Genomic DNA, 23,927 nt, shown 5'->3' on the forward strand with positions numbered 1-23,927 from the left:
AATTGATTTAACTATTAAAATAGGTAAATATTATGGTGTCTATCATTTTGTACCTAAATTACTAAAAAAATAAATAAATAATATTTAATAACTTTTATATGATTTAATTTTTATTTTAAATATTTATTTTTTATTTAAAAAAATTAGATAATTTAAATAATTTAAACACCATAACAAAAATACCATTGAATTCACCATTAAAGTATTAATCCATAAATATTAAAGAGAGAGAGAGAATCGTGCAGCTATGTCTTGTGTATTTATTATATTTTTTTAAAATTTGATGAAAGATTATTATTCGGCCGTACTATTTTATTTTATTTTATTTCATTTCGGTGGAATTCAAGCTCTTCAAGAGAAAGGGTAAGAAAAGGGGATCCAAAGACTTTTGGAATTAGAAATTCAGAAATGGAATAAACTAAATGAATGTACTATTAAGTAGTAACTACAATGCATAATTTAGAAAATAAAATAATTTATTTACATACTAAAATTAATTATTAAAATTAATTATTATATATTTTTATATAAATATATATAATTTAATTTATTTTTAATATATATTTTATATTTTAATTATATTTTATTTTAGTAGCTGATTTATTGTTATAAAATATATTACATATATGCCTGACTAATAGGTCACCAAAATATTGCATAGTATCATCATTATCTATGAATTAATTAAGGTGTAATTAATATTAATATATGAAACCATGAATTCATTTATTTATGGCAACATTATTCTGAGTTTCTGAGTGAGTGAAGAAGAAGAAAGTAATAAGAAAGTAAAAGAAAAAGAAAAGAAAACCGTGTTTGTGTTTGATTTCCAAAAAGTTTTGGTGCTTAATAATGCTCTCGTGACTCTCTCTCTCTTCATCACCAACAAAACCTTTCAATTTTTAAACCAATACACACATCTCATCTGCAACCAAATCTACTGCCATTCACTTCATACTTCAGAGTTCAGATCTCTCTCTCTCTCTCATTGCACTTTAAGGTTGTCTTTTATTTTATTTGTTTAGTTCTGTTTAGCTGAGATACCTTGGAATGTGTGTCCGGTTTTGTTTCTTAATCTTCTGGATCTTCAACTACTTAGATCATTGCTCAACCTGCAGAATTTCAATGCATGCTTCTTCTTCTTCTTCTTCTTCATTATGTTATTATTATTTCTTTTCCTTTTCTTTTTGGTCTCTGTCTTGATTCTCCATTGCTCGGTTTTATTCAGTCATATTTTCAATGCTGCAAATTCAGAAAGCTCCAATCTTTACTCCAAATGGTTGAAATGTTTCTGAGGCAATGAAACTGAAATGATGTATGCAAATTCAATTTTTTACTTTTCTATGCAGTGGAAGTCTGAACTCTGAAGGAGCTTAAGGAAGAGCAATTTTTGCTGCAAGTGGAAAAAAAAAATGACCATTGATATGCCACCATCTGTGGCACAAAGTGTGAGGACTAATAGATCTTCATTTAGTTCAAGCTTTGGCCATGAGGATAATACCCCTCTTCACCACTATTCTGCTGTTAGTAATGGTGATGGCTATGAAAGTGATAGCTCAAGTTTTGCACCACCGTGAGTATCATGCTTTGTTTCAAGTTTCATTGCATTATATTAATGCAAGTGTTTGATAAGTATTTTTGGATAAAAAGGTTGGAATTTTATGTGTTTGGTGTGTTGGCAAATGTTCAAACCTGAAATCAATGAGGCTGAAATTTCTGAATTATATTAGTAGAGTTTACCAAAGAACCTATGGATTTTCTTCCACAATTTTCTTGGTGTTCTCTGAAAACATTGTATGCTGCTGCTCACCATAATTTTCATATTATGCACTTTTTTCTCCTTTCCCCCATTTGAGTGGCTAGTTTTATGGCAATGCAAGAACGAATTCTCTGATTGTGACCTAATGATTTTATTCATTTGTTGCAGCACACCAAACACTCTATCAACAGCTATTCCAGCTGAACTTGCTGGAGTTGTACCCTTGATTGATAGATTCCAGGTGCGGAATACATATTTCTATCTATCTAGAATTGTAATTTGCTTGAGTAATATTCTTCCCTCTTTATTATGTAACTCAATGATCTTTGTCCAACTAAGTTTATGTGTCATTGGTAGATTTAATTGATTGGTTTATGTGCATGTTCATGTCAAATCATCAAGTTCTCCTTGATGCTGTTTGTTATAGGTAGAAGGATTCTTAAAATTGATGCATAAACAAATTCAATCTGCCGGCAAACGAGGATTTTTTTCTAAAAGATCTGTGGGACCTCAAGTTCGAGAGAAACTTACATTTGAGGACATGCTTTGTTTCCAGAAGGTAATCAAATGCTCAATTTTCCATAATGCACAGTTAAGTATATCAAACACAATTGAAGAGCTAAGTTGAAAATTCATGTAGGATCCAATTCCAACATCGTTGCTTAAGCTGAACAGTGATTTGGCAAGTCGTTCAACAAAATTATTCCAGCTAGTTTTGAAATATATGGGTGTTGATTCATCTGATCGTGTATCTCCAATTAGCTTAGACGAACGAGTTGAGCTTGTAGGCAAAATATACAAGCAAAGTTTGAAACATTCAGAACTCCGAGATGAACTTTTTGTCCAGATATCAAAACAAACAAGGAACAACCCGGATAGGCATGCACATTTCTTAAGTACTTAATTTCATTCTTTCATGTTTTCTTGTAGTGGTTAATATCTTTGTTGGTCTTTATCTAAATCAGGGAATCGTTGATTAAAGCATGGGAGTTAATGTATTTATGTGTATCTTGCATGCCTCCTAGTAAAGACATTGGGGGATATCTATCAGAATATATTCATCATATAGTAAATGGTGTGAATACCGGCCCCGAGATTCGAGCCCTTGCATTGAATACATTGAGTGCATTGAAGCGCTCTGTCAAGGCTGGTCCTAGACATATAATTCCAGGGCCCAAGGAGATTGAAGCTCAGTTGACTGGGAAAAAGCTTACAACTATAGTGTTCTTCCTAGATGAAACTTTTGAAGAAATTTCATATGACATGTCAACAACGGTTGCTGATGCTGTTGAGGTTTTCTTAAAACTCTTATCTACTGCTGTCTTAGACATAGTTATTTTCCTTTTGTTTCAATTTCTTGATATCCTCAATCAATTGTGTTCATTCTATCAAGATTGCTTCAGGAACTTGCAGGGATCATCAAGTTGTCAACATACTCTAGCTTTAGCCTCTTTGAATGTCGCAAAGCTGTTACTACCTCGAAATCACCTGATTCCGGTAACATAATCTCCTTTTCCCCCTCATTGCTTCGTTGCTTGTTGATATTGTTAATCTAGCTATCTGAAATCAATAGTCTCACAACTGTTCTTATTGTTACTTAGAGGAGTACGTTGGGCTAGATGATAATAAACATATTGGGGATCTACTAGCAGAATTTAAGGCAGCAAAAGATCGAAGCAAAGGAGAAATTTTGCATTGTAAATTGATCTTCAAGAAGAAATTATTTCGTGAATCAGATGAAGCTGTGACAGATCCAATGTTTATGCAGTTGTCCTATGTACAAGTATGCCTTTTTTATTTTCTTTTTTGTTAATGAAAAAGAATTTCTAACTTTTAACTGTAATTGCCTTAAAAGGTATATGGTTTTCTGATGCTGGATGTGTTATTACAGTTGCAACATGATTATATTTTTGGAAATTATCCGGTTGGAAGGGATGAAGCATCCCAGCTATCTGCATTGCAAATTTTAGCTGAGATTGGATTTGTTAGGAGACCCGAATCATGCTCGTAAGTGGTTTTCAACTATCATCTTGTTGCAAGCTATCATCCTACAGTGTTTAGCATGCTATTGTTGATGTTCTGTTGATTGAAATTGGAATTTTCTAATCTACAGAACTGACTCAAATATCTGTATTTATCAGTGACTGGAGCTCATTTCTTGAGCGATTTCTGCCTAGACAAATTGCAATGACACGAGCAAGACGGGAATGGGAGCTGGACATTCTTTCGTGCTACCATTCACTGGTATGGGACTCTGATACTGGCTAAGAGCCTGCACCATCTGTTTATCATTTTTCCAGTTGTAGTTTGTGTCATTGATTATTATTGATACCCTTAAGTCTGCACCTAATAGTAGTCTTTTTTCTTCTCTCATTTAATATAGCATTCCTTTTTTCATAGGAGCATTTGACAAAAGATGATGCAAGACAGCAATTTCTGCATATACTCAGGACACTTCCATATGGGAATTCTGTTTTCTTCAATGTGCGCAAGATTGACGATCCAATCGGGCTTTTACCTGGACGAATAATATTAGGAATTAACAAAAGAGGGGTGAGAATTTATAGTGTGATAAAATATTTTAGACTTAAATTTTTAGGAATGAGTTGATCTTTTAGTTAAATGTTTCTTCTGGCATATTGTATACAGGTCCACTTTTTCCGTCCAGTTCCCAAGGAGTATTTGCATTCAGCTGAGTTGAGAGATATAATGCAATTCGGAAGCAGCAACACTGCAGTATTTTTTAAAATGCGAGTTGCAGGTGTTCTCCACATATTCCAATTTGAAACCAAGCAGGTGATGCTTTGATTGACATAAACTATTCAAGTTCTTGATTTTGGTCCTTCTTACTTGACTAATATCTTTATCAGTTTGGAGTTATTGAATGTCATTGGTATCTCATCCTTCATTGTAGGGTGAGGAAATTTGTGTAGCTCTTCAAACACATATAAATGATGTAATGCTCCGTCGCTACTCAAAAGCACGGACTACTGCTGGTGGTTCTTTGAATGAAGATATCTCTAGTAATTTCAAGTCTCCTAATTTGGAATCATATGAGAAGCGTGTCCAAGATTTATCAAAGCTTGCTGAAGAGTATAAAAGAAATGCTGATCAAGTAAGTTTAAGCTTCTAATTTCTAATGTATGTTATGATATGCTGTGCAAAATTAAGGTTTATCCTAAACTCTAAATCCTTAATGATTGAAGCCTTAAGCATTAGGCCAATGCATATTTTTTCGGTCAATTGATATAATATCTTAAATTATGTTGAATAGTTGCGTGAAGAATTGAACGAGAAGCGAAAACAAGAAGAGAAAATGCTACAAGAGTTGGAGAGCTTGAACGAATCCTTGAATGTTGATAAGCTTAGTCTTGAGGAAGTTACAAATGACCGTGATAGGCTTATCTCATTATGTGATGAAAAAGATAAGGCTCTTCAGGTAAAGTTCTTAACTTAATTGAATTGGTCTTAACATCTTCACATTATTGACCTATCTCAATGATTATACAATCTACTAGGCTGCAATTCTAGAGAAAAGGAACATGGAAACAAGGATGACCAAGTTGAATAAATTGGTTATAGAGAAAGAGAACACTACCCAAAATGAGCCTATTGGAGCAAATCAGCAAGTAAGATGCCTTTTGAAAGTAGTTGTTCATCGTCATTCTTCTTATTGATATAATTTATTTTAATTACATATCATTTGTGGACTTTGTCTGGTACTTGATAGGTTTTACAAAAGCTTGAAGCTGAGCTAAAACTTTGTAAAGATGAGCTTCGTGTAGCTGAAGAAACCATCAAAAGCCTGACAACTGACAAATTGATTTTGGAGCAGAGGCTGTCTAGCCTTGAGAAGAAAAATTCTGAAGAGGTAAAGAAGATTGAGACTCTATTAGTTATTTAACTTTAAAACAAATAATTCTAAGATGTTCAATCAGCATCATGGTGGTGGTTATAATGCAGAGTTCTTCTATTCAATTGAAACTTGAACAAGAACGCAAAACTCTGAAAGGTCAAGTTTATGACCTCGAAAGAAAAGTAGAAGTATTCAGACAAGAGTTAGTTGCTGCTGAGTCTACACTTTCAGCCAAGGACTCTGAATTGAATGCATTGAAGAGCAATTTGAGAGAGCTTGAAGAATTGAGAGAAATGAAAGAGGTTTTGATACTCTTGTCTCAACTTATGGTGTTAAATTTAAGATGCAAAGCAACTTATAAATTTCTTTTTACTTCATTTAGGACATTGATAGAAAGGACAAACAAACAGCTGCCATATTGAAGATGCAAGCAGCTCAACTAGCTGACATGGAGTTGCTTTATAAAGAAGAACAAGTTTTGAGGAAGCGATATTTTAATACAATAGAAGGTGGCAAGGATAAAGTTTTAATTACAAAAATTATGTCTTTGACTTGTGAATTTACATATTTAATCGACATAATAAGAACATTGGAATTTTGGCCTCTATTTCAGATATGAAAGGCAAGATAAGAGTGTATTGTCGGTTAAGGCCTCTAAGTGACAAAGAAATTGCTGAGAAAGATGGAGATTCTCTTACTACTGTAGATGAGTTTACTGTTGAACATCAATGGAAAGATGATAAACCAAAACAACACATATATGATCGTGTGTTTGATGGCAATGCCACTCAAGAAGATGTATTTGAGGATACAAGGGTAAGTAAAATCATGGCAAATTCTTGCTTTAGATATATATGAACATTAAAATTTTCTTACATCATCACTCTTTAACATTGTCATTATCTTGGCCATTACATTGCAGTACTTGGTGCAATCGGCCGTAGATGGTTATAATGTCTGCATTTTTGCTTATGGTCAAACTGGTTCCGGAAAGACATTTACAATTTATGGATCTGAAAGCAACCCTGGCCTTACCCCACGTGCCACTGCAGAACTTTTTAGAATTTTAAGGAGAGACAGTAACAAGTTTTCATTTTCCTTGAAGGTAACAATTTTAAATTTCAGATTAATAACTGTTTTGCATTTTTTTAAAAAAATATGTCATTATCTCCTGAATATATGTACAATGATCTTGCTGAAGTAGGTGATTAAGGTTTTTCCTTTGTCATGTGAGTGTAATAATATCATAATACTTCTTGTGCATCAATGATGCAGGCATACATGGTGGAACTATACCAAGATACACTTGTTGATCTTTTGTTACCAAAGAATGCCAAGCGTTTAAGATTGGATATTAAGAAGGACTCAAAGGTAAACATTTGTATTGATTGTAAATTTCCAATCTCAGATCATTTTTAAGAATCCAAAGTATTTAGAATTATTCAATTGATGCTAGGGAATGGTAGCTGTGGAAAATGTAACGACCGTGTCAATTTCTACCATGGACGAACTGAACAGCATAATACAAAAAGGATCTGAAAGGCGACATACTTCGGAAACACAAATGAATGAAGAAAGCTCAAGATCTCATCTTATTCTATCAATAGTAATTGAAAGTACTAATCTTCAAAGTCAATCAGCTGCAAGGGGAAAGGTAGTACTATTCTTTAAGGTTATTTTGAAATATAGTTGTGCTGTTCTGTGGATGTTAACCTATTTTTATGTTGATTTGAAATACAGCTGAGTTTTGTGGACCTTGCTGGTTCAGAGAGAGTGAAAAAATCAGGTTCTGAAGGTAGTCAACTTAAAGAAGCACAAAGTATCAATAAATCATTATCAGCACTTGGAGATGTTATTAGTGCTTTATCCTCTGGTGGACAACACATACCTTATAGGAATCACAAGTTAACTATGTTGATGAGTGATTCATTGGGGGGAAATGCTAAAACTCTCATGTTTGTGAATGTGTCTCCAGCACAGTCTAGCTTGGATGAGACTCATAACTCTCTTATGTATGTCAACTATTTGTTTTTTTTTATCCTTTTTTTCATATATAAAAAAAGAATTGCCTAACAAAATTGCATTATGTTTTAATGATAATTTAGGTATGCATCAAGGGTGAGGTCAATTGTGAATGATCCAAGCAAAAATGTTAGTTCAAAAGAGATAGCTAGGTTGAAAAAATTAGTTGCTTATTGGAAGGAACAAGCAGGTAGAAAAGGGGAGGATGAAGATTTAGAAGAAATTCAAGATGTAAGACCTTCTAGAGATAGAATTGATGGCCGCCATTCTATGTAGAGTAACTATTTATTATTCAATTCTAAGAAAATAGGAACTGTCATTTGTTGTATTTTTGGTTTTGCTTCATTGGAATGTCATCTGTTAAATTTTCAAGGTTGCATGTGCTTATAAATAGGTTGTAAGGTATAATTTTTTTTTTTTTTTGGAGGGATGTAACTCTGTATAGTTGAACCTTGTATATATGTTGTTAATCTTTAACTCATTCAATATTAATGTATACTTTATTCTTCCTAAATATGGTACTCAAAAGTATACAATTATACACTTAAGAGATAAGGTGTGGATAACATCTTAAATCTAGGACATCTTTTTTTATGGACTTACTTTGGAAAATGAGTATAACTCTCCAAGACTTATAATTATAAGGCTATCAATAACATTTAACGAGCAAAGAAGGTTGTGTTAATGGGAGAGTACTCTAAAGTTGCAGCTGTAGGCTCACTTGAAGAAGGATCACCCGAGGAAGCGCCGCTTTGATCCGCGGCAGGCCACACAAAAGGTGGCTTGAAGGGTGGAACATAAGGCACAGGAACTGACCCTGATATGATCTGAACAATTGTCTGCATCTTAGGCCTCTCACTTGCAATGGGGTGAGAGCATGCTAACCCCAATTTCAATACCCTCTCTGCTTCTTCAGCCTCAAACTCATTCTCTAGCCTTGGATCTACTGCCTCTAGTATCCTTCCCTGGCGGTGCAAGTGCCAAACCCAATCCACAAGAAACTGATAGTCCAAATTCTTTGTCCATGGCCTCTGTCCACACACCACCTCCAGCAAGACTGCGCCGAATCCATACACGTCGGATTCACGCGTGGCCTTTCCGATGTATAAGCACTCTGGTGCAATGTAGCCCATAGTTCCAGGAACACCATGCAAATTTGCATAAGATGTCTTCTTGTTCTCAATTGCACGAGCCAAACCAAAATCGCCTAAGCGTGCATTAAAGTCAGAGTCTAGCATGATGTTACTTGCTTTGAGATCTCTGTGGATCACTTTCTTATCGCATTCGTTGTGTAGGTAGTTCAAAGCAGCAACCAACCCTGATATGATCTTGTATCTTAGATGCCAACTTAATGGGGTTTTGTTGGTCCCTTCCTTGAAGAAAAGGTGATGATCTAAGCTTCCATTAGGCATGTACTCATATACTAAAAGTAGTATCCCATTCTTGTGGCACCATCCTGCATATTTATCATCAAATTAGTAAAAAAAAGCAATGCAATATAATATATACTCAGCTAATTATTACTAAATGAAACTTCAATAGTAGAGACTCACATGCAATTCTCCTGGGAAGTTGATAGTTGATAACCAATAAATGATTAGACATGTTTGATTAAATTGTCATCTAATCATGTCATCTAATAATGTTTCACTATCAACTTTACATCAAGACAACTGTGTAAGTTTCCACCAACTTCAATATAGAGACCAAGTAAGCGGACAAGGTTCTTGTGACGAAGAGAATTGATGATGGTGAGCTCAGCCAGGAAATCATGTGTGCTAGAGATCTTGTCCCTCAAGAACTTCTTGACAGCCACCTGGGTCTTGTCCTTAGGAAGTGTTCCTCTGTAAACAGCACCAAAACCACCTTGTCCTAGCTTGTTCTTGACATCATCGAAGTTGTTGGTTGCCATCTTCAGATCCTCAAACCTGTACTCTTTGGGGGTTCCCGGGAGGTTCCTCAATGTGTTCACCAGCGTCTTGTCTGACCCACTTTGGCTTATCATTTTGCTTATGCATTTGAGGCAATACACAAATCTACGAATGATGCTGATAATACCTATGGTTACAAGTATTAGAACAGCCACTACAATATACAGAGGGATCAGTGAATGCGCCATGTCGTTGGAGTGTTGAAAATTGAAACCAATAAAGTGATCAAACATGGTTTAATTTTATTGTTTTAATTTGTATCTGAAGTTGAAATTAATGTATTAAAATATTGCCCTGCCGAAATTAAAAGATAAAGAATGTATTTGTCTCACTTTATGTCGTTAACTACAATGTGGATACAACAAGAAGGACTCGACAAACAATAATGTTAGTGATGAATAATATTCATTTGAGTGGAATAATACTAATACTGTCAGAGAAGTCTCATGTGGATAAGACTCATAACTTGTGAGTTGAGAAGAAATTAATAAACCGTTAGTTTCCAAAGTTTAAGATAAACGTGAACATTTACACTATACATACTTCATTCCTGCATGACGTACATATAACAAATTGTTTGACGAATTGAATTTGATACTAGCTAGTGCAAATTAATGTATGAAGATATATAACAAGAAGGTAAGAAACAATGTTGTTCATTCATCGTCGTATATAATTAATAATAGAACAATGCCAAAGCCACCTTGACCAAGCTTGTTGCTGTCATGGAAATTGTTGGTGGCGATCTTGAGCTCCCGGAACCTGAACTCTCTTGGAGTCCCTGGCAGTCTCCTCAGTCTGCTCAACAATTTCGGGTCCGATCCACTTCCAACTGCTTTTGACAATTTTCCGGGAACTTTCTTCAATCTGGCTTGTTAATGTGATTAAATTATATATACCTCTAAATTATATTTGTCATTCTATTTGTCATTTTTTGTATTTTTGTTTTTGCTCTAGTGGAATGCCATCTGTTAAATTTCCAAGATTGCAACTCTGTATAGTTGAATCTTGTATATGTGTCGTTAATCTTTAACTCATTCAAATATTAATGTATACCTTATTCTTCCTAAATATAGTACTCAAAAGTTTACAAATATACACTTGAGACTTTAGAACATCTCTTTTAATGAACTTAGTTTTGGAAATGAGTGGAACTCTCAAGACTTGTAAAGGCTATCAGTAACATTTAACGAGCAAAGAAGGTTGTGTTAATGGGAGAGCACTCTAAAGTGGCAGCTGTAGGGCCTTGATCCACGGCAGGCCACACAAAAGGTGGCTTGAAGGGTGGAACCTGACCCTGATATGATCTGAACAATTGTTTGCATCTTGGGCCTCTCAGGAGCCATGGGGTGAGAGCATACTAGCCCCAATGTCAAGATCCTCTCTGCCTCTTCAGCCACAAAATCATTCCCAAGTCTGGGGTCCACTGCTTCTAGAATCTTCCCTTCACCATGTAACTGCCAAACCCAGCCCACCAAGAAATGATGCCCCCCAATCTTTGCCCATGGTCGTTGACCACACACTACCTCGAGTAACACAGCTCCAAATCCATACACATCGGACTCGCACGTGGCCTTACCGGTGTAAAGGCACTCCGGCGCAATGTAGCCCCGAGTCCCTGCTGGTACACCCTCGGCATACGAGGTTTTCTCGTTGTCAAGCGTTCGAGCTAAGCCAAAGTCACCTAATCGTGCATTGAAGTCGGAATCAAGCATAATGTTGCTTGCTTTGAGATCTCTATGCACCACTTTTTGATCATACTCATTGTGCAGGTAATTTAGTGCAAAAGCCACGTCTAATAAGATCTTATATCTTAGACTCCAACTTAGTGGGGTTTTGGTAGTCCCTTTCTCAAAGAAAATGTGGTTATCCAAACTTCCATTAGGCATGTATTCGTATACCAACAGTAGTGTCCCTTTGTTGTGGCACCATCCTGCATATATTTTTATAATTTAATTCCGTAATATCACAAAAAAAATAAAACTCAATTTAAATTATGTAATATCACAAAAACAAATTATATCAAAAGCTGAGTTGATTGCTTAGCATGTTTCTTTGACTGATGACCCAATTACCTAGTAAGCGCACAAGGTTCTTGTAACGGAGACAGTTGATGATGGTGAGCTCAGCCAAGAAATCACTGATGCCTTTGATGCTGTCCCTTGAGAACTTCTTGACTGCCATTTGCAGCTTCTCCTTCGGCAGTGTTCCTCTGTAAACGATGCCAAAGCCACCTTGACCAAGCTTGTTGCTGTCATGGAAATTGTTGGTGGCAATCTTGAGTTCCCGGAACCTGAACTCGCTGGGAGTCCCTGGCAATCTCTTCAGTGTGCTCAACAATTTCGGGTCCGATCCACTTTCCCTTATCTTCCTGCGTAGGAAATGCATAACACCGGTAATAAGCAAAGCCAAAAGAGGTGCTCCCACACCAACACCTACGCCGGTCTTCCACCAGTAATTATCATTTCTTGCACTACTCATACTATAATTAGGTAGAACCTCCACCGACAAGTTCCATCTAAATATTGCGTTCAACTCGTAATAATTGCCGGTGGAAGCCGAGAACCCAAAATATGACATGTCATTCACCAAACCTTTCAGGTCTAGATGCGAACTCAATACTGCCTTCGATGGCTTTTCCGCTACTATGGGGCCATCGTAATGATACTGACTCTCCGCCATGTACACCTCCATCTCCTTCTTTACACCATCGTACTCCACCCACACCATGTAGAACCGCGTGTCATTACTTGGAGCCAACCAAACTTGGAAAGAGGAACGGTAACTTTGGAGACGACGCCATTGATGTCGAGTCCCACGTGGTTGTCGTCGGGGTCGAAGTCCTGCTTCACGGTATCGAACTCCACTGCAACGATTTGGTTGGAAGAATTGCCGTCGGTTAATTGATTGGTGAGGCCCAGGTAATTGCCATAGCTGAGGGGTGGAATCGAGAGAGAAGGTCCGATGATAAAGGCAATACCTTCGCCGGGAGTGTTGTTGCGAACGCGATAGATGTTCATGAGGAAGGAGGTGTTGAAGGAAGCGATTCTTGTGTCATCCCACAGCTTGAAGGGCTTGTTGATGAACACTCGTCCGGAGTTGACGCGGAGGGCCCCATCGGCGGAATATGGACTCAGTTGAAGGTCACTGAAATTCAGCCATGCCATTGGTATGACATATAACTCTCTGTTGATCATGGAGTGATTGAAGGGCCCAAAATTATATTTCTCTGTCTCCTGGGACAGGACCACTACCAGGAACAGTGGCAAAATAGCAAATGTGGTTGCACTGCCAAGGTAGAGCCATCGCCGTGAATCCATGTTAACAAGCTGACTGCCAATTTGACTCAAAATCAAATTAAAACATATTACATAGTGTGTGTAGTCAATATGAGCGCCGTGTATACAACTTCAGACTCTGAACGCGTTTTGACATTTTCGGGGAACTTTCTTCGGTCGCTTAGAGATGTCAACGGGGCAGGGTGGGGTGGGGATGCCTCCCTGCTCCGCCATCAGATTTGCTTTCTATCCCCGTTTTTATTTTCCATTCTGGAAGAATATTACTTACCATTCCCATTCTCCAGAGTCTCATTCTCCGTGGAGATCCATTTTCCATCTACCTAATAATTCTAATTAATTATTAATTTTTATACGAATAGAGTTGTAAGTATTTATTTTATACAAAAATGATAAGATTTTATATAAAAAATTTAAATGACACGATGATAACTTCTTTTAAAATAACGTAATGGAAGACGTAACGACGAGTCAAAAGACAAAGCAATGGATAAAGTGAGAGATGCGACGACAGAGAATGAACACGACGACAGAGTTATAAAAAGAAACACTACAAATAGAAATTACGACTCAATAAAAATATGGCACGATGAAATGTGACGATGCGGTAAAAATGGTGGCACAACAAAAAAATCAGTCAAACCAAAACAAAGGTTAAGCCATCTAAGAAAGCAGCCACCAAGCCACTAACACGAGAAGCTTGCGCCAAGGGGGCAACAGGTGTAATCTTCAATTCTTCGTACAATTATACTTCTGTTAACGCAAAATTGGGTACAAACTTGATGATGCTCTCCATTATAAGTAGAAGTTACATAAAAAATTTCATTCATTCATATTTTAAAATTAATATTTTAACGATGCAGATTCATTATGCACCGGTGTACCAATAAAGTACAATGACACAGGTGAAATTCTTCCGTAAGTATAAATATTTGTCAAACATATAAATATTATGGAAAAATTATTCTAAAAGACCATTAAAAAGATTTAATTGTTAAAAAGAATCTTTAATACCAAAATTATTAAGAAGGATCAAATTTTTTTATATTTAAAAAGAAAAATCAAATCATTTTGTAAGGAAAAAAATATATCCTTAATTACTTTTTATTTATTTTTATAATCTTTAATATATGTTGTTTAATTCTCAACGCTATATAGATATGTATGAATATTCACTTGGAATTAATTAGTTAATTAATTTAAAACAAATTACTCTAAAAGATCGTTAAAGAGATTTAATTATTAAAATATTAATTCTTAACTATTTTTTATTTTTTTTTTATAATTTTTATATTAACAATTTTTTTTTAAATTTTTAGTAATTTTTATTATTTATTTATGTTTTACTTTTATGATCTTTTGTTTTTTATTCTCGTTCGATAAAGATTACAAAAATAAAAAATAAATAAAAATAAATAAATAAATAATAAAAATTACTAAAATTAAAAAAAAAATAAAATTTATCAACATAAAAATTATTAAAAAAATAAAAATAATTAAGGATATATTTATCCTTTTATAAAAATATTTGGTTCTTCTTTTTAAATATAAAAAAATTTGGCCTTTCTTAATAATTTTGGTATTAAAGATCTTTTTTAACAATTAAATCTTCCTAACGACCCTTTAGAATAATTTTTCCCATAATAATACACTTGTCCTATAAAGCATGGCCACTACTCTGATTCTATTTACTGTGTTCTAATAAATAATTTTTTTAAATATATTTAGACACATTTAAATATTATTATATATTTATTATTTAGTCTTATTTTTAATATATATTTTTAAAATAAATTAAAAATAATATATTATTTATTATTAAAACAACAAATATTATAAATATTTTATATAATTAAAAAATATTAAAATAATTAAAAAAGTAATTTATATTTTATTAATAAAATATTAAAATATTATTATAATTTATTTAAAAATATTTTTATATTTTAAATATATGTTATATTTTTTTGTATTATAAAAATTTTAAATTTATATATTCACATATTTTATACGGTATCATCTCGTGTGAACACTTATCAAATATCTAACTATGAAATCCCTAAATTACCTGAAAATTATCCAAATCCTAATGTACTCTCCATACTCCATTACACAGAACACACGTTCCTTCACCCCTCATCCAGCTAGGGATGTCAAAAACCTCCCGGAACCGGGAATCTCCGCAGAGACCGCTCCGAATGAGATCTTGATAGCGAAAATTTTTTTCTGCAGAAACGAGGATAGATGATAAAATTCCCCGAAGTAGACCCGAACGGAGATCCCATCTCCGTATTTTCTACCATTCCTGAATATATTAAATTACTTAAATATCTTTATAAATTTAATTTTTATTTTAGTTTTTAAGTAATTTCACTTTGCATATATATAGAAAAGTTAACCCCAACTCCTCTTTCCAATTTCCACTTCCCACTTCCAACATAGAGCGCCGCATTTGTTGTTCGACAGTGCTCCTCTCCTCGCGAATCCCTTCGTCTCTCTCTGCACCCTTCCTCTGCATTCTCTCCGTCGTCCCAGCCAGCAACCTCCGACCACCATCGTCACGGCCTTGTCACTGTCCGTTTCACCCGGCCCACACTGCATCATCACCGCCCCGCCCCGTGCGCCCTGTTTCGTACGCTCTCTTCCCGTCGTTCGCCGCTCTTCTCTTCACCGGCGTTTCTGACCTCTTCAGCCATTTCTCTCTTATCCCTGGTAAGATTCACTACTCTCTCCTTTTCTTCTTTTATTTTGGGATTTCAGCTTAGGTTTTTGCTTTTATTCATGAATTTGATGGTGATTTTGATTTTTTGAAGTTGGTGGCTGTTGTTTTTGTTAATGGATGTTTTGTTCTATGAATTTCTGATAATTGGTGGCTGTTTTTTTCATTTTTTTCATACTTTAATTTTTTTTATTTTCCATTAATTCTGAATTCTGATTTTATTAGCTGTTGCCTGTTGATGAGTTTATGCTATGCTATTCTGTATTAATAATTTATATTTTGTAGAATGAAAAATTCTGATTTGCTGCACCATTTATATATTGAATTATAACCCAAAACGGTGATACATGAATCGACTAAACATAAAGCTGATTCACCTTCTTATTGTGCTTAATTTATTGGTTGAGCTACTTTAGTACAAGGATTAAGTGTGTTTCAGGCCTCAAGTTTCAGGTTCTCTGTTTGTTGTAGTAAGTTAGTTATGAGTTTTGATTGCAATTAGGATTCACTAAGTGGAATCTAGGGCCTTTTACAAACGTTTGGAAGGATTTAAGGAGTTTGAGGTTGTTGCAGGTTTAGAAGATGAATGGTTCTACTTCAGTTTTGGATTTTCTATTGAAAACTAGCTTAATTTTGCAGGCTTTTGGTATCTGACAATCTAACCTGAAGCTTTATTTAGTTGCATGCATGAGTTCCATTGTAGGGTTTGAAAGTTATTTATTATTCTACACACGTTGCTGGTCTTCTTTCTTTTCTATTCACTATAGTATTAGTTCTAAACTTAGGTTTTCACCTGTTTTGTGCTGTAGTTTCTGACTTTAATATGTATGTACACGGATTTGAGAAAACTCCCCTTGTAGTGCAAAATGTGATTGATTGCATGTGGTTGGAAGAAAGTAATACATAAGCAGATGAGAAAACTCCCCTTAACAGAGAACATGGAGTTGTTTGTTGGAAGCTGAAGACTTTATTTTATGGCTTTTTTTAAGAATGGATGTTGTATTTTAAAATTTCGTTTTATGAACTATGATCACTTGATTTTATATTTCTTTATTTGCAAGTTGTAATCTTGGATAAGATATGTATGTTTGTGATATGTATGTTTGTGTGTTGTTTTGACATTTTGTGGTTTTTTTTATATTTTTTTAAATTTTTTATGGTAATTTTCATATAAATGTTCAACATAAGCAGATGGGGAATGGGGACCCGCGGGGAACACGGGGAACGTGGGGAATGGGGATGGGGGCAATTATTCTCCCATAGCGGGGAATGGGGCGGGGACGGGGACAAAATTTGAGGGCGGGGACGGGGAGCAGGAGGCATCCCCGCCCCCGCCCCCGCCCCGCCCCCGCCCCGCCTCATTGACACCCCTATCACCCAGCGCCACAAACTCTCCCACCAATCCAGACCTCCTCACATCCCTGTCGTCCTCCCTCTCCTCCGTCTACTGCCGGACAACAGCAACTCATATCAGCAGCGTTTTGTCTCCCTCTCCTTTCCTTGTAGCACCCCTCCCTCTCCGTCGTCCTCCACGGCTCTACGCAGCAGCAGGCCAGAGCAGCACGCATCAGCAGCCGCCGTGGTCCTCCGCGTACAGTAGCAGCACGCACCAGCACTCCCCTATCGCCCTTCACTCCGCCGTCGCTCAAGCTTCAAGGTCTCGCAGCGTCTTCCATCCGCGCAGTCCCTGTTTTTGCCGTCCAGCCCCGTCTTCCCTGCACTGTCTGTTTATCTAGAACGGAGCCCTAGGTGTTGGGATTTTTTTCTAATTTTTCTGAACTTTTTCTTTTCTGACTTCTAATTGGTTTTAGGTTGTGACTTGATAATTTTTCTGTTCGTTATGATTATTGGTTCTTGGTACTGATTTAATGATTGCGGTTATGATGATTTTCAATTTGTTATGATTATTGGTTCTGATTTTCCATTTTTATTCTGATTATTTGTTCTCTACCTTTTTTTATTCTGATTTTCTTTGTTATGATTCTTTGCTGTTTTGTTCTGAAAAGAGTGGTAAAGATGGCATTGAGCATGAAGATAAATTTCACAAAGGCAAGCTTGAATATGCAGATCTATCACCTTCCTTACTAATTAAGTGAGGAACTCCTGATGATACTCATGGGCCTCAATTGTTTGTTAAAAAGTTTTGGAATTTATTGCATGTTTTGTTAATGAGGCCATGGGCATCTTCTGGGTTTATTATGTATCTATGCGTGTATCAATGTCAATTCAATGCTTAGCAAGCTTGATCTCTCATAGCAAATGTGAACAAGAACAATAATTATCATTGGGAGGGATGGAAAGAAGATTGGGTTAACACCAAAGATTTGATTAGATCAAAGAACTTCACTTTATTTTCCTTTGTGTGAATCAAGTTGAGTGGTGTTTTGGTTCTTCTTTACTTTTGTTTTTCTTTTCTCTTTTGCGAGCTTGTGTAATTTTTTGTTTCTGTTTGCTGACTCACTTCACTGTTTTTATTCTTTTTTATTTTGGTAACCTTTGCCTTAAGTAACCACTAAACACTAGCCACAGGTTCTACTATTTATAGAACGAACTTTGCCACTTAAACCCATTGCCAAAGGAAATTAGAAGCTAGTACTTTTAGAAGATTTGGTTTGATTAAAGAAGCTCAACCCATTGAGTGATCCTGGTTTCAAGATATTGCATGTTGTTATAACTTGTGCTTTAAAAGAAAAGTGGAATCTCTGGCCATAAATCATAAATCAGTCATAGCAAATATGATTATTGGTTCTCTACTGTTTTTTTATTTGAATTTTTTTGTTATGATTCTTTGTTGTTTTGTTCTGAAAAGAGTGGTAAAGATGGCATTAAGCATGAAGATAAATTTCCTTTAGAACATATTTTTTTAATTAGCGTAAAAATTGAAAAACCGAATCAAACCAATCTATTTCTAGTTGGTTTGGTTGGCCTCACAAAAAAACCGAACCAAACCATATCGAATTTTTATGTATAATTTGTGCGGATGTTTTTTTTTTCTTCTAAAATCCGAACCAGACTGCAAACCAAACACCCCTAGCCAGAGTAGCTGCTATCCTATTTTCTGACGGATACTCAGTATTATTATTTTTGAAGCTCACTTAATTTTTATTTTTTTGTTTGTTTTTGTCAGGTTTCAGATTAGTTGTCAGTGATGGAGCATGGGTCACACTCTGATCAGAGTAAATCAACTTTTTCTCTGGCAGATGAGGATCATACATTTGCAAATTCTATGAGATTCACATTAAATCAAGAGTAAGTAGTGTGAAAGCCATGTGTTTTTAATCTTAGGAATTTATTCTTGCATTTTGAGAGGAAACTACATAAAATGACACAGAAATAAAAGAAGCAGTATATATTGCTATAGCTATATAGCTGAAATGAAAGAAACCTTATTGGAGCATTAAGCAGTTACACACCCCAAGAATCTCCCAATTTAGATGCCTAACTGCTCTCCATATTCTCCCTTCTTACTAGTTACAACAAACTTGACACATAAGTGGCGCATCCCTTCAGTTTTACATTTCCCTGCAGAAGTCATCGCTTGACCCAATTTCAATTGGTTCCTATTAGCCCTTGATTTTATATTAGAAATATTTTCAAAATCAGTCAATGGAATTCAATATATGTCCTAAGTGTAAGCGATATCATACAAGGTTCCCTTATAGCAACCATGTCAGGAAAATCCATTAGCAAATAGCAATGCAAAAGCTCTGTATCCAACAATTAATTTAGTACCAGGAAATACCTTTGAATTTGAGGCATTTCTTTCCAACCACCAAAATAAAGAAGTAAGCAGCATGCTGCTCTAAATTCATGTCTTCCTTATAATGACCAATCAAACATTGTCTAGATTTTGCTTTACTATAAATCTTTACATACTTGGTCCTTATACATGATAAAGAGGAGGGTTGCATTAGACCAATGGTAACAAGTGTAAGACTTTGTAAAAATTCACCAAAAGAATTAATGAATTCTTGAAATAAATAAATATAAACTAAACTGAATCCTTATTGTGAAGCATGAATTTCTCCCACATATCTGTGAGGAGAGGACGGGGATTGAGCCAAATATCTCTATTGCTTTTGATTTCTCTCTGTATTTTTTGTGGCACATAATTAATTATCCATTAGTTTAGGTTTTGCATCTCTCTTTTTCACTCCTTCACTTATAGCTTTTATTTTTAGTACTATATATCCTAATGAGGTGATATCAGTAATGTTTCTTGCAGTCCAAGAGTTACATTTTGTGGGTACAGCATTCCTCATCCGTCTGATAACCGCGTTAACATCAGAGTCCAGACAACAGGTAACATATGGCATGCCTTTCAACTGTAGTAGGTATCATCATGTGAACTATATCTCTTCACCTAATAAAGATGAGAGGACAATGATTAATCATGATTGCTTTTCTACAAAGTTTTTCACAGCACCTTTTTTTTCATCATCTCATATCTATGGCAATTTTCCAAGCCTGATCCTATTGCTTTCTTGGCATTTCAAATTTCATCTTGTTATCATTCAAGTGGTCTTAATTTGATCCTCTTTTCTTTATTTTAGCTGCTCCTCTTAAGGTGGTTTCTGGCCATTTCAGGAAGATATGAGTAAAGTCTAATTTGTTGTCTCATGCATGATTGAACTTGAGGCTGAAATTATTGTTTTGAGAAAAGTGTGGTGAATTAAGTCCTATTCAATGTTCAAAAGTCATATATATAGCATTGACTGGGAGATAGATTGAGGACATGTTAATACCCGCAGGCATTCCCATAAAATTTATTGATTTAATCCAATTATCATTCATTTGGTCTTATTGTGTTCATTGCTTTATCATTATGCAACTGTAGGGGATCCGGCACGAGAAGTTTTAAAGGATGCATGTCAAGATCTGATGCTTATCTGCCAACATGTAAGGAGCACTTTTGATAAGGCTATCAGTGATTTCAAAAAGAGCGAGACTGTAGAGATTGATGATTCTGAATAGTAATATTTTCTAGTTATATACTTGATTGTTATTTTGTGGAGTGTTGATTCTCCACTGTGTATGGTTGGCATCAAATTTTCATTAATATAAAAGACCGTTTTGCTTTCAATGATGTGTTGGAGACAAGACAAGGGACCTTCTATTCCTATTTGTTACTTTGGTTAAAACACAAGTCTTTTAATTTTTTCTTTAGCAAATTAATGACTTTTGATTATCACATGCTCATGCTCCTTGACATTTTATTTTGCATTGAATTAGTTTTAGACCAATAGTTGTTATCAACCATGTTTGCATTTGCTTCTCTAGTCTGGTAAAAAATTCTTGTCATTGGTGCAAATTATTATAACCAGGTCTAGGGTATTGTTATTTAAACGCGTCCAGTTTTACAATATTGTTTGTGTTTATGATTTTACTAACTTTCTCATTGATTTCTTACCATTTAAAATTCACAGCTTTACCACTCTTTTCAGAACAAAACAGCAAAGAATCATAACAAAGAAAATCAGAATAAAAAAAGATAGAGAACAAATAATCAGAATAAAAATGGAAAATCAGAACCAATAATCATAACAAATTGAAAATCATCATAACCGCAATTATTAAATCAGTACCAAGAACCAATAATCATGACGAACAGAAAAATTATCAAGTCACAACCTAAAACCAATTAGAAGTCAGAAAAGAAAAAGTTCAGAAAAATCCCAACACCTAGGGCTCCGTTCTAGATAAACAGACAGTGCAGGGAAGACGACACGGCGGGGCTGGACGGCAAAAACAGGGACTGTGCGGATGGAAGGCGCTGCAAGACCTTGAAGCTTGAGCGACGGCGGAGTGAAGGGCGATACGGGGAGTGCTGGTGCGTGCTGCTACTGTACGCAGAGGACCACGGCGGCTGCTGATGCTGCGTGGAGCCGTGGAGGACGACGGAGAGGGAGGGGTGCTACAAGGAAAGGAGAGGGAGACAAAAGGCTGCTGGTACGAGTTGCTGTTGTCCGGCGGTAGACGGAGGAGAGGGAGGACGACGGGGCTGTGAGGAGGTCTGGATTGGTGGGAGAGTTTGTGGCGCTGGGTGAGGGGGGAAGGAACGTGTGTGTTCTGTGTAATGGAGTATGGAGCATAGTTGTAAGAATCGGATCGGTGATCGAACCGGTCAGGTTACTGGTTCAATTGATAAATCACTGGTTGAACTGATAAAATCGGTTTCACATGAATAAAAAATATAAAATAGTAAAAAATTTAGTAAAGTGAGAATTAGGTTCTTGAAATTTTTGACTTCAGATTAATTAGCCCTTGAAAAAAGTAAAGTATCAATTTGGTCTTTCACGACAGTAAACCATGGATACGTTATGTCCCTCTATCAATTTATTATGTGAAATTTAATAGTGATGCTTATATATTTCTATTAATTAGTCCTAAGTCAAAATCTTTGAAGACATACTACTTAACTTAATATTTTAAAAAATTTAAAATAAATATATTAACTAACATTTTAATAATGGTATAAATCCTAAAGTATTATATATTAAAAAAAAGTGAGTATAAAACTAAAATTAAATTAAATAAATATAAAACAATTCAATTATGTATATGTGTATATACATATACACATAAAGTATATATATATATATATATATATATATATATATATATATATATATATATATATATATATATATATTAACTAGCACATAAAGTATAAAAGTTACAAAGCAGCTTGGTGGCATACCTTGTTGAGTGCAACAAGAGAGACATGAGTTCGAGTCCTGCACAGGAGTAAGTAATGTTCGAGGACGGCTAGAGCACCGTAGACCTGTGAAATGCTGGGAGCACTATAGGACTGGCCGGTTTCTGACGAATCGTCCGGTTCTTACCGGTTTAATTGCGTGTTCGGTCTAAACTATAAATCGAATCGGCCAAATTACCGGTTTACTGGTTTTTCGAGGACGGCTAGAGCACCGTAGACCTGTGAAATGTTGGGAGCACTATAGGACTGGCCGGTTTCTGACGAATCGTCCGGTTCTTACCGGTTTAATTGCGTGTTCGGTCTAAACTATAAATCGAATAGGTTCGATTACCGGTTTTCCGGTCGAACCGGCCAGTCCGATCCGGTTCTTACCACTATGATGGGGAGTACATTAGGGTTTGGGTAATTTCGGGGTAATTTAAGGATTTCATGGTTAGATATTTGACAAGTGTGCCACACATACGAGATGACACTATATAAAATATGTGAATATATAAATTTAAAATTTTTATAATACAAAAAAATACAACATATATTTAAAATATAAAAATATTTTTAAATAAATTATAATAATATTTTAATATTTTATTGATAAAATATAAATTAATTTTTTAATTATTTTAATATTTTTTAATTATATAAAATATTTATAATATTTGTTGTTTTAATAATTAATAATATATTATTTTTAATTCATTTTAAAAATATATGTTAAAAACAAGACTAAATAATAAATATGTAATAATATTTAAATGTGTCTAAATATGTTTAAAAAAAATTATTTATTAGAACACAGTAAGCAGAATCGGAGTAATGGCCATGCTTTATAGGACAAGTGTATTATTTTATTATGGGAAAATTATTCTAAAGGACCGTTAGAAAGACTTAATTATTAAAAAAGACTTTTAATACTAAAATTATTAAAAAAGATGAAATTTTTTTATAACATTTAAGAAGACGAACCAAATCTTTTTATAAAAAGATAAATATATCCTTAATTATTTTTATTTATTTTTTAATAATCTTTATGTTGATAAATTTTATTTTTTTTTATTTTAGTAATTTTTATTAATTGTTTATTTATTTTTATTTTTTTTTTGTGATCTTTATCCAACGAGAATACAAAGCAAAAGATGATAAAAGTAAAAAATAAATAAATAATCAAAATTACTAAAAATTTAGAAAAAATAAAAATTGTTAATATAAATTATAAAAAATAAATAAAAAATAGTTAAGAATCAATATTTTAATAATTAAATCTCTCTAATGATCTTTTAGAGTAATTTGTTTTAAATTAATTAACTAATTAATTCCAAGTGAATATTCATACATATCTATATAGCGTTGAGAATTAAACAGCATATATTAAAGATTATAAAAATAAATAAAAAATAATTAAGGATATATTTTTTTCCTTACAAAAAGATTTGGTTCTTCTTTTTAAATATAAAAAAAATTTGGCCCTTCTTAATAATTTTGGTATTAAAGATCCTTTTTAACAATTAAATCTTCCTAACGGTCCTTTAGAATAATTTTCCCTTATTATTATTGTTGTTGTTATTATTGTATAAATTTTTATGATATAAATTTTTGTTTTAAAAATTATATAAATTATTATAGAATTAA

At 34.4% G+C, this 23,927-nt stretch overlaps 3 protein-coding genes and 1 pseudogene across 11 annotated transcripts; 2 read left to right on the forward strand and 2 right to left on the reverse strand.

The window, feature by feature from the left end:
• The first annotated feature begins 732 nt into the window (after positions 1-732).
• On the forward strand, positions 733-8,151 carry LOC112747611 (kinesin-like protein KIN-14E). 3 transcript variants are annotated; one of them, XM_029292769.2, is made up of 24 exons: positions 733-1,000; positions 1,350-1,573; positions 1,928-2,000; positions 2,162-2,318; positions 2,400-2,638; positions 2,725-3,052; positions 3,163-3,256; positions 3,361-3,542; positions 3,651-3,766; positions 3,901-4,003; positions 4,160-4,312; positions 4,409-4,555; positions 4,674-4,874; positions 5,034-5,198; positions 5,278-5,388; positions 5,490-5,630; positions 5,723-5,917; positions 5,998-6,124; positions 6,229-6,431; positions 6,538-6,720; positions 6,891-6,986; positions 7,072-7,269; positions 7,356-7,627; positions 7,721-8,151. In XM_029292769.2, exons 4-24 carry the CDS (start codon positions 2,208-2,210, stop codon positions 7,911-7,913), a joined length of 3,558 nt encoding a protein of 1,185 aa, XP_029148602.1. In that variant the 5' UTR covers positions 733-1,000; positions 1,350-1,573; positions 1,928-2,000; positions 2,162-2,207; the 3' UTR covers positions 7,914-8,151. The 3 variants fall into 3 exon arrangements, 2 of the variants coding, with proteins under 2 accessions (XP_029148602.1, XP_025651499.1); XM_025795714.3 differs by having other exon boundaries at positions 2,187-2,318; XR_011873101.1 differs by having other exon boundaries at positions 759-1,000; positions 2,187-2,318; positions 7,082-7,269.
• A 75-nt stretch (positions 8,152-8,226) lies between these two features.
• On the reverse strand, positions 8,227-10,075 carry LOC112747613 (probable L-type lectin-domain containing receptor kinase S.5). The gene is made up of 2 exons (XM_029292770.2): positions 9,345-10,075; positions 8,227-9,093 (listed from the first exon to the last, which is right to left on the reverse strand). The coding sequence occupies exons 1-2, from the start codon at positions 9,799-9,801 to the stop codon at positions 8,297-8,299; spliced, it is 1,254 nt and encodes a 417-aa protein (XP_029148603.2). The 5' UTR covers positions 9,802-10,075; the 3' UTR covers positions 8,227-8,296.
• A 462-nt stretch (positions 10,076-10,537) lies between these two features.
• Positions 10,538-13,021, reverse strand: LOC114924051 (probable L-type lectin-domain containing receptor kinase S.5; annotated as a pseudogene).
• Positions 13,022-15,230: 2,209 nt separating this feature from the next.
• LOC112747614 (uncharacterized) lies at positions 15,231-20,666 on the forward strand. Of its 7 annotated transcripts, none has more exons than XM_072218465.1 (5): positions 15,272-15,576; positions 16,775-17,332; positions 18,711-18,832; positions 19,809-19,885; positions 20,421-20,666. In XM_072218465.1, the coding sequence occupies exons 3-5, from the start codon at positions 18,732-18,734 to the stop codon at positions 20,555-20,557; spliced, it is 315 nt and encodes a 104-aa protein (XP_072074566.1). In that variant the 5' UTR covers positions 15,272-15,576; positions 16,775-17,332; positions 18,711-18,731; the 3' UTR covers positions 20,558-20,666. The 7 variants fall into 7 exon arrangements, with proteins under 7 accessions (XP_025651502.1, XP_025651506.1, XP_072074566.1 ...); XM_025795720.3 differs by lacking the exon at positions 16,775-17,332 and adding an exon at positions 17,590-17,632 and having other exon boundaries at positions 19,794-19,885; XM_072218467.1 differs by lacking the exon at positions 16,775-17,332 and adding an exon at positions 17,590-17,632.
• Positions 20,667-23,927: the final 3,261 nt, after the last annotated feature.

This window comes from Arachis hypogaea, chromosome 15 (assembly GCF_003086295.3).
Source record: "Arachis hypogaea cultivar Tifrunner chromosome 15, arahy.Tifrunner.gnm2.J5K5, whole genome shotgun sequence".
In the NCBI taxonomy this organism is placed as follows: domain Eukaryota; kingdom Viridiplantae; phylum Streptophyta; class Magnoliopsida; order Fabales; family Fabaceae; genus Arachis; species Arachis hypogaea.

What these genes read in the sequence shown, in the direction of transcription:
- LOC112747611 (XM_025795714.3), top strand. Translation starts at nt 1,413, where the DNA reads ATGACCATTGATATGCCACCATCTGTGGCACAAAGTGTGAGGACTAAT. An exon ending in TAGGAATTAACAAAAGAGGG is followed by an intron (nt 4,313 to 4,408) that starts GTGAGAATTTAT and finishes TATTGTATACAG; the next exon opens with GTCCACTTTTTCCGTCCAGT. An exon ending in TCCAATTTGAAACCAAGCAG is followed by an intron (nt 4,556 to 4,673) that starts GTGATGCTTTGA and finishes CCTTCATTGTAG; the next exon opens with GGTGAGGAAATTTGTGTAGC.
- LOC112747613 (XM_029292770.2), bottom strand. Translation starts at nt 9,801, where the DNA reads ATGTTTGATCACTTTATTGGTTTCAATTTTCAACACTCCAACGACATG. An exon ending in GAACCTTGTCCGCTTACTTG is followed by an intron (nt 9,094 to 9,344) that starts GTCTCTATATTG and finishes ATAAATATGCAG; the next exon opens with GATGGTGCCACAAGAATGGG.
- LOC112747614 (XM_025795717.2), top strand. Translation starts at nt 18,732, where the DNA reads ATGGAGCATGGGTCACACTCTGATCAGAGTAAATCAACTTTTTCTCTG. An exon ending in AGATTCACATTAAATCAAGA is followed by an intron (nt 18,833 to 19,793) that starts GTAAGTAGTGTG and finishes AGGTGATATCAG; the next exon opens with TAATGTTTCTTGCAGTCCAA. An exon ending in CATCAGAGTCCAGACAACAG is followed by an intron (nt 19,886 to 20,420) that starts GTAACATATGGC and finishes ATGCAACTGTAG; the next exon opens with GGGATCCGGCACGAGAAGTT.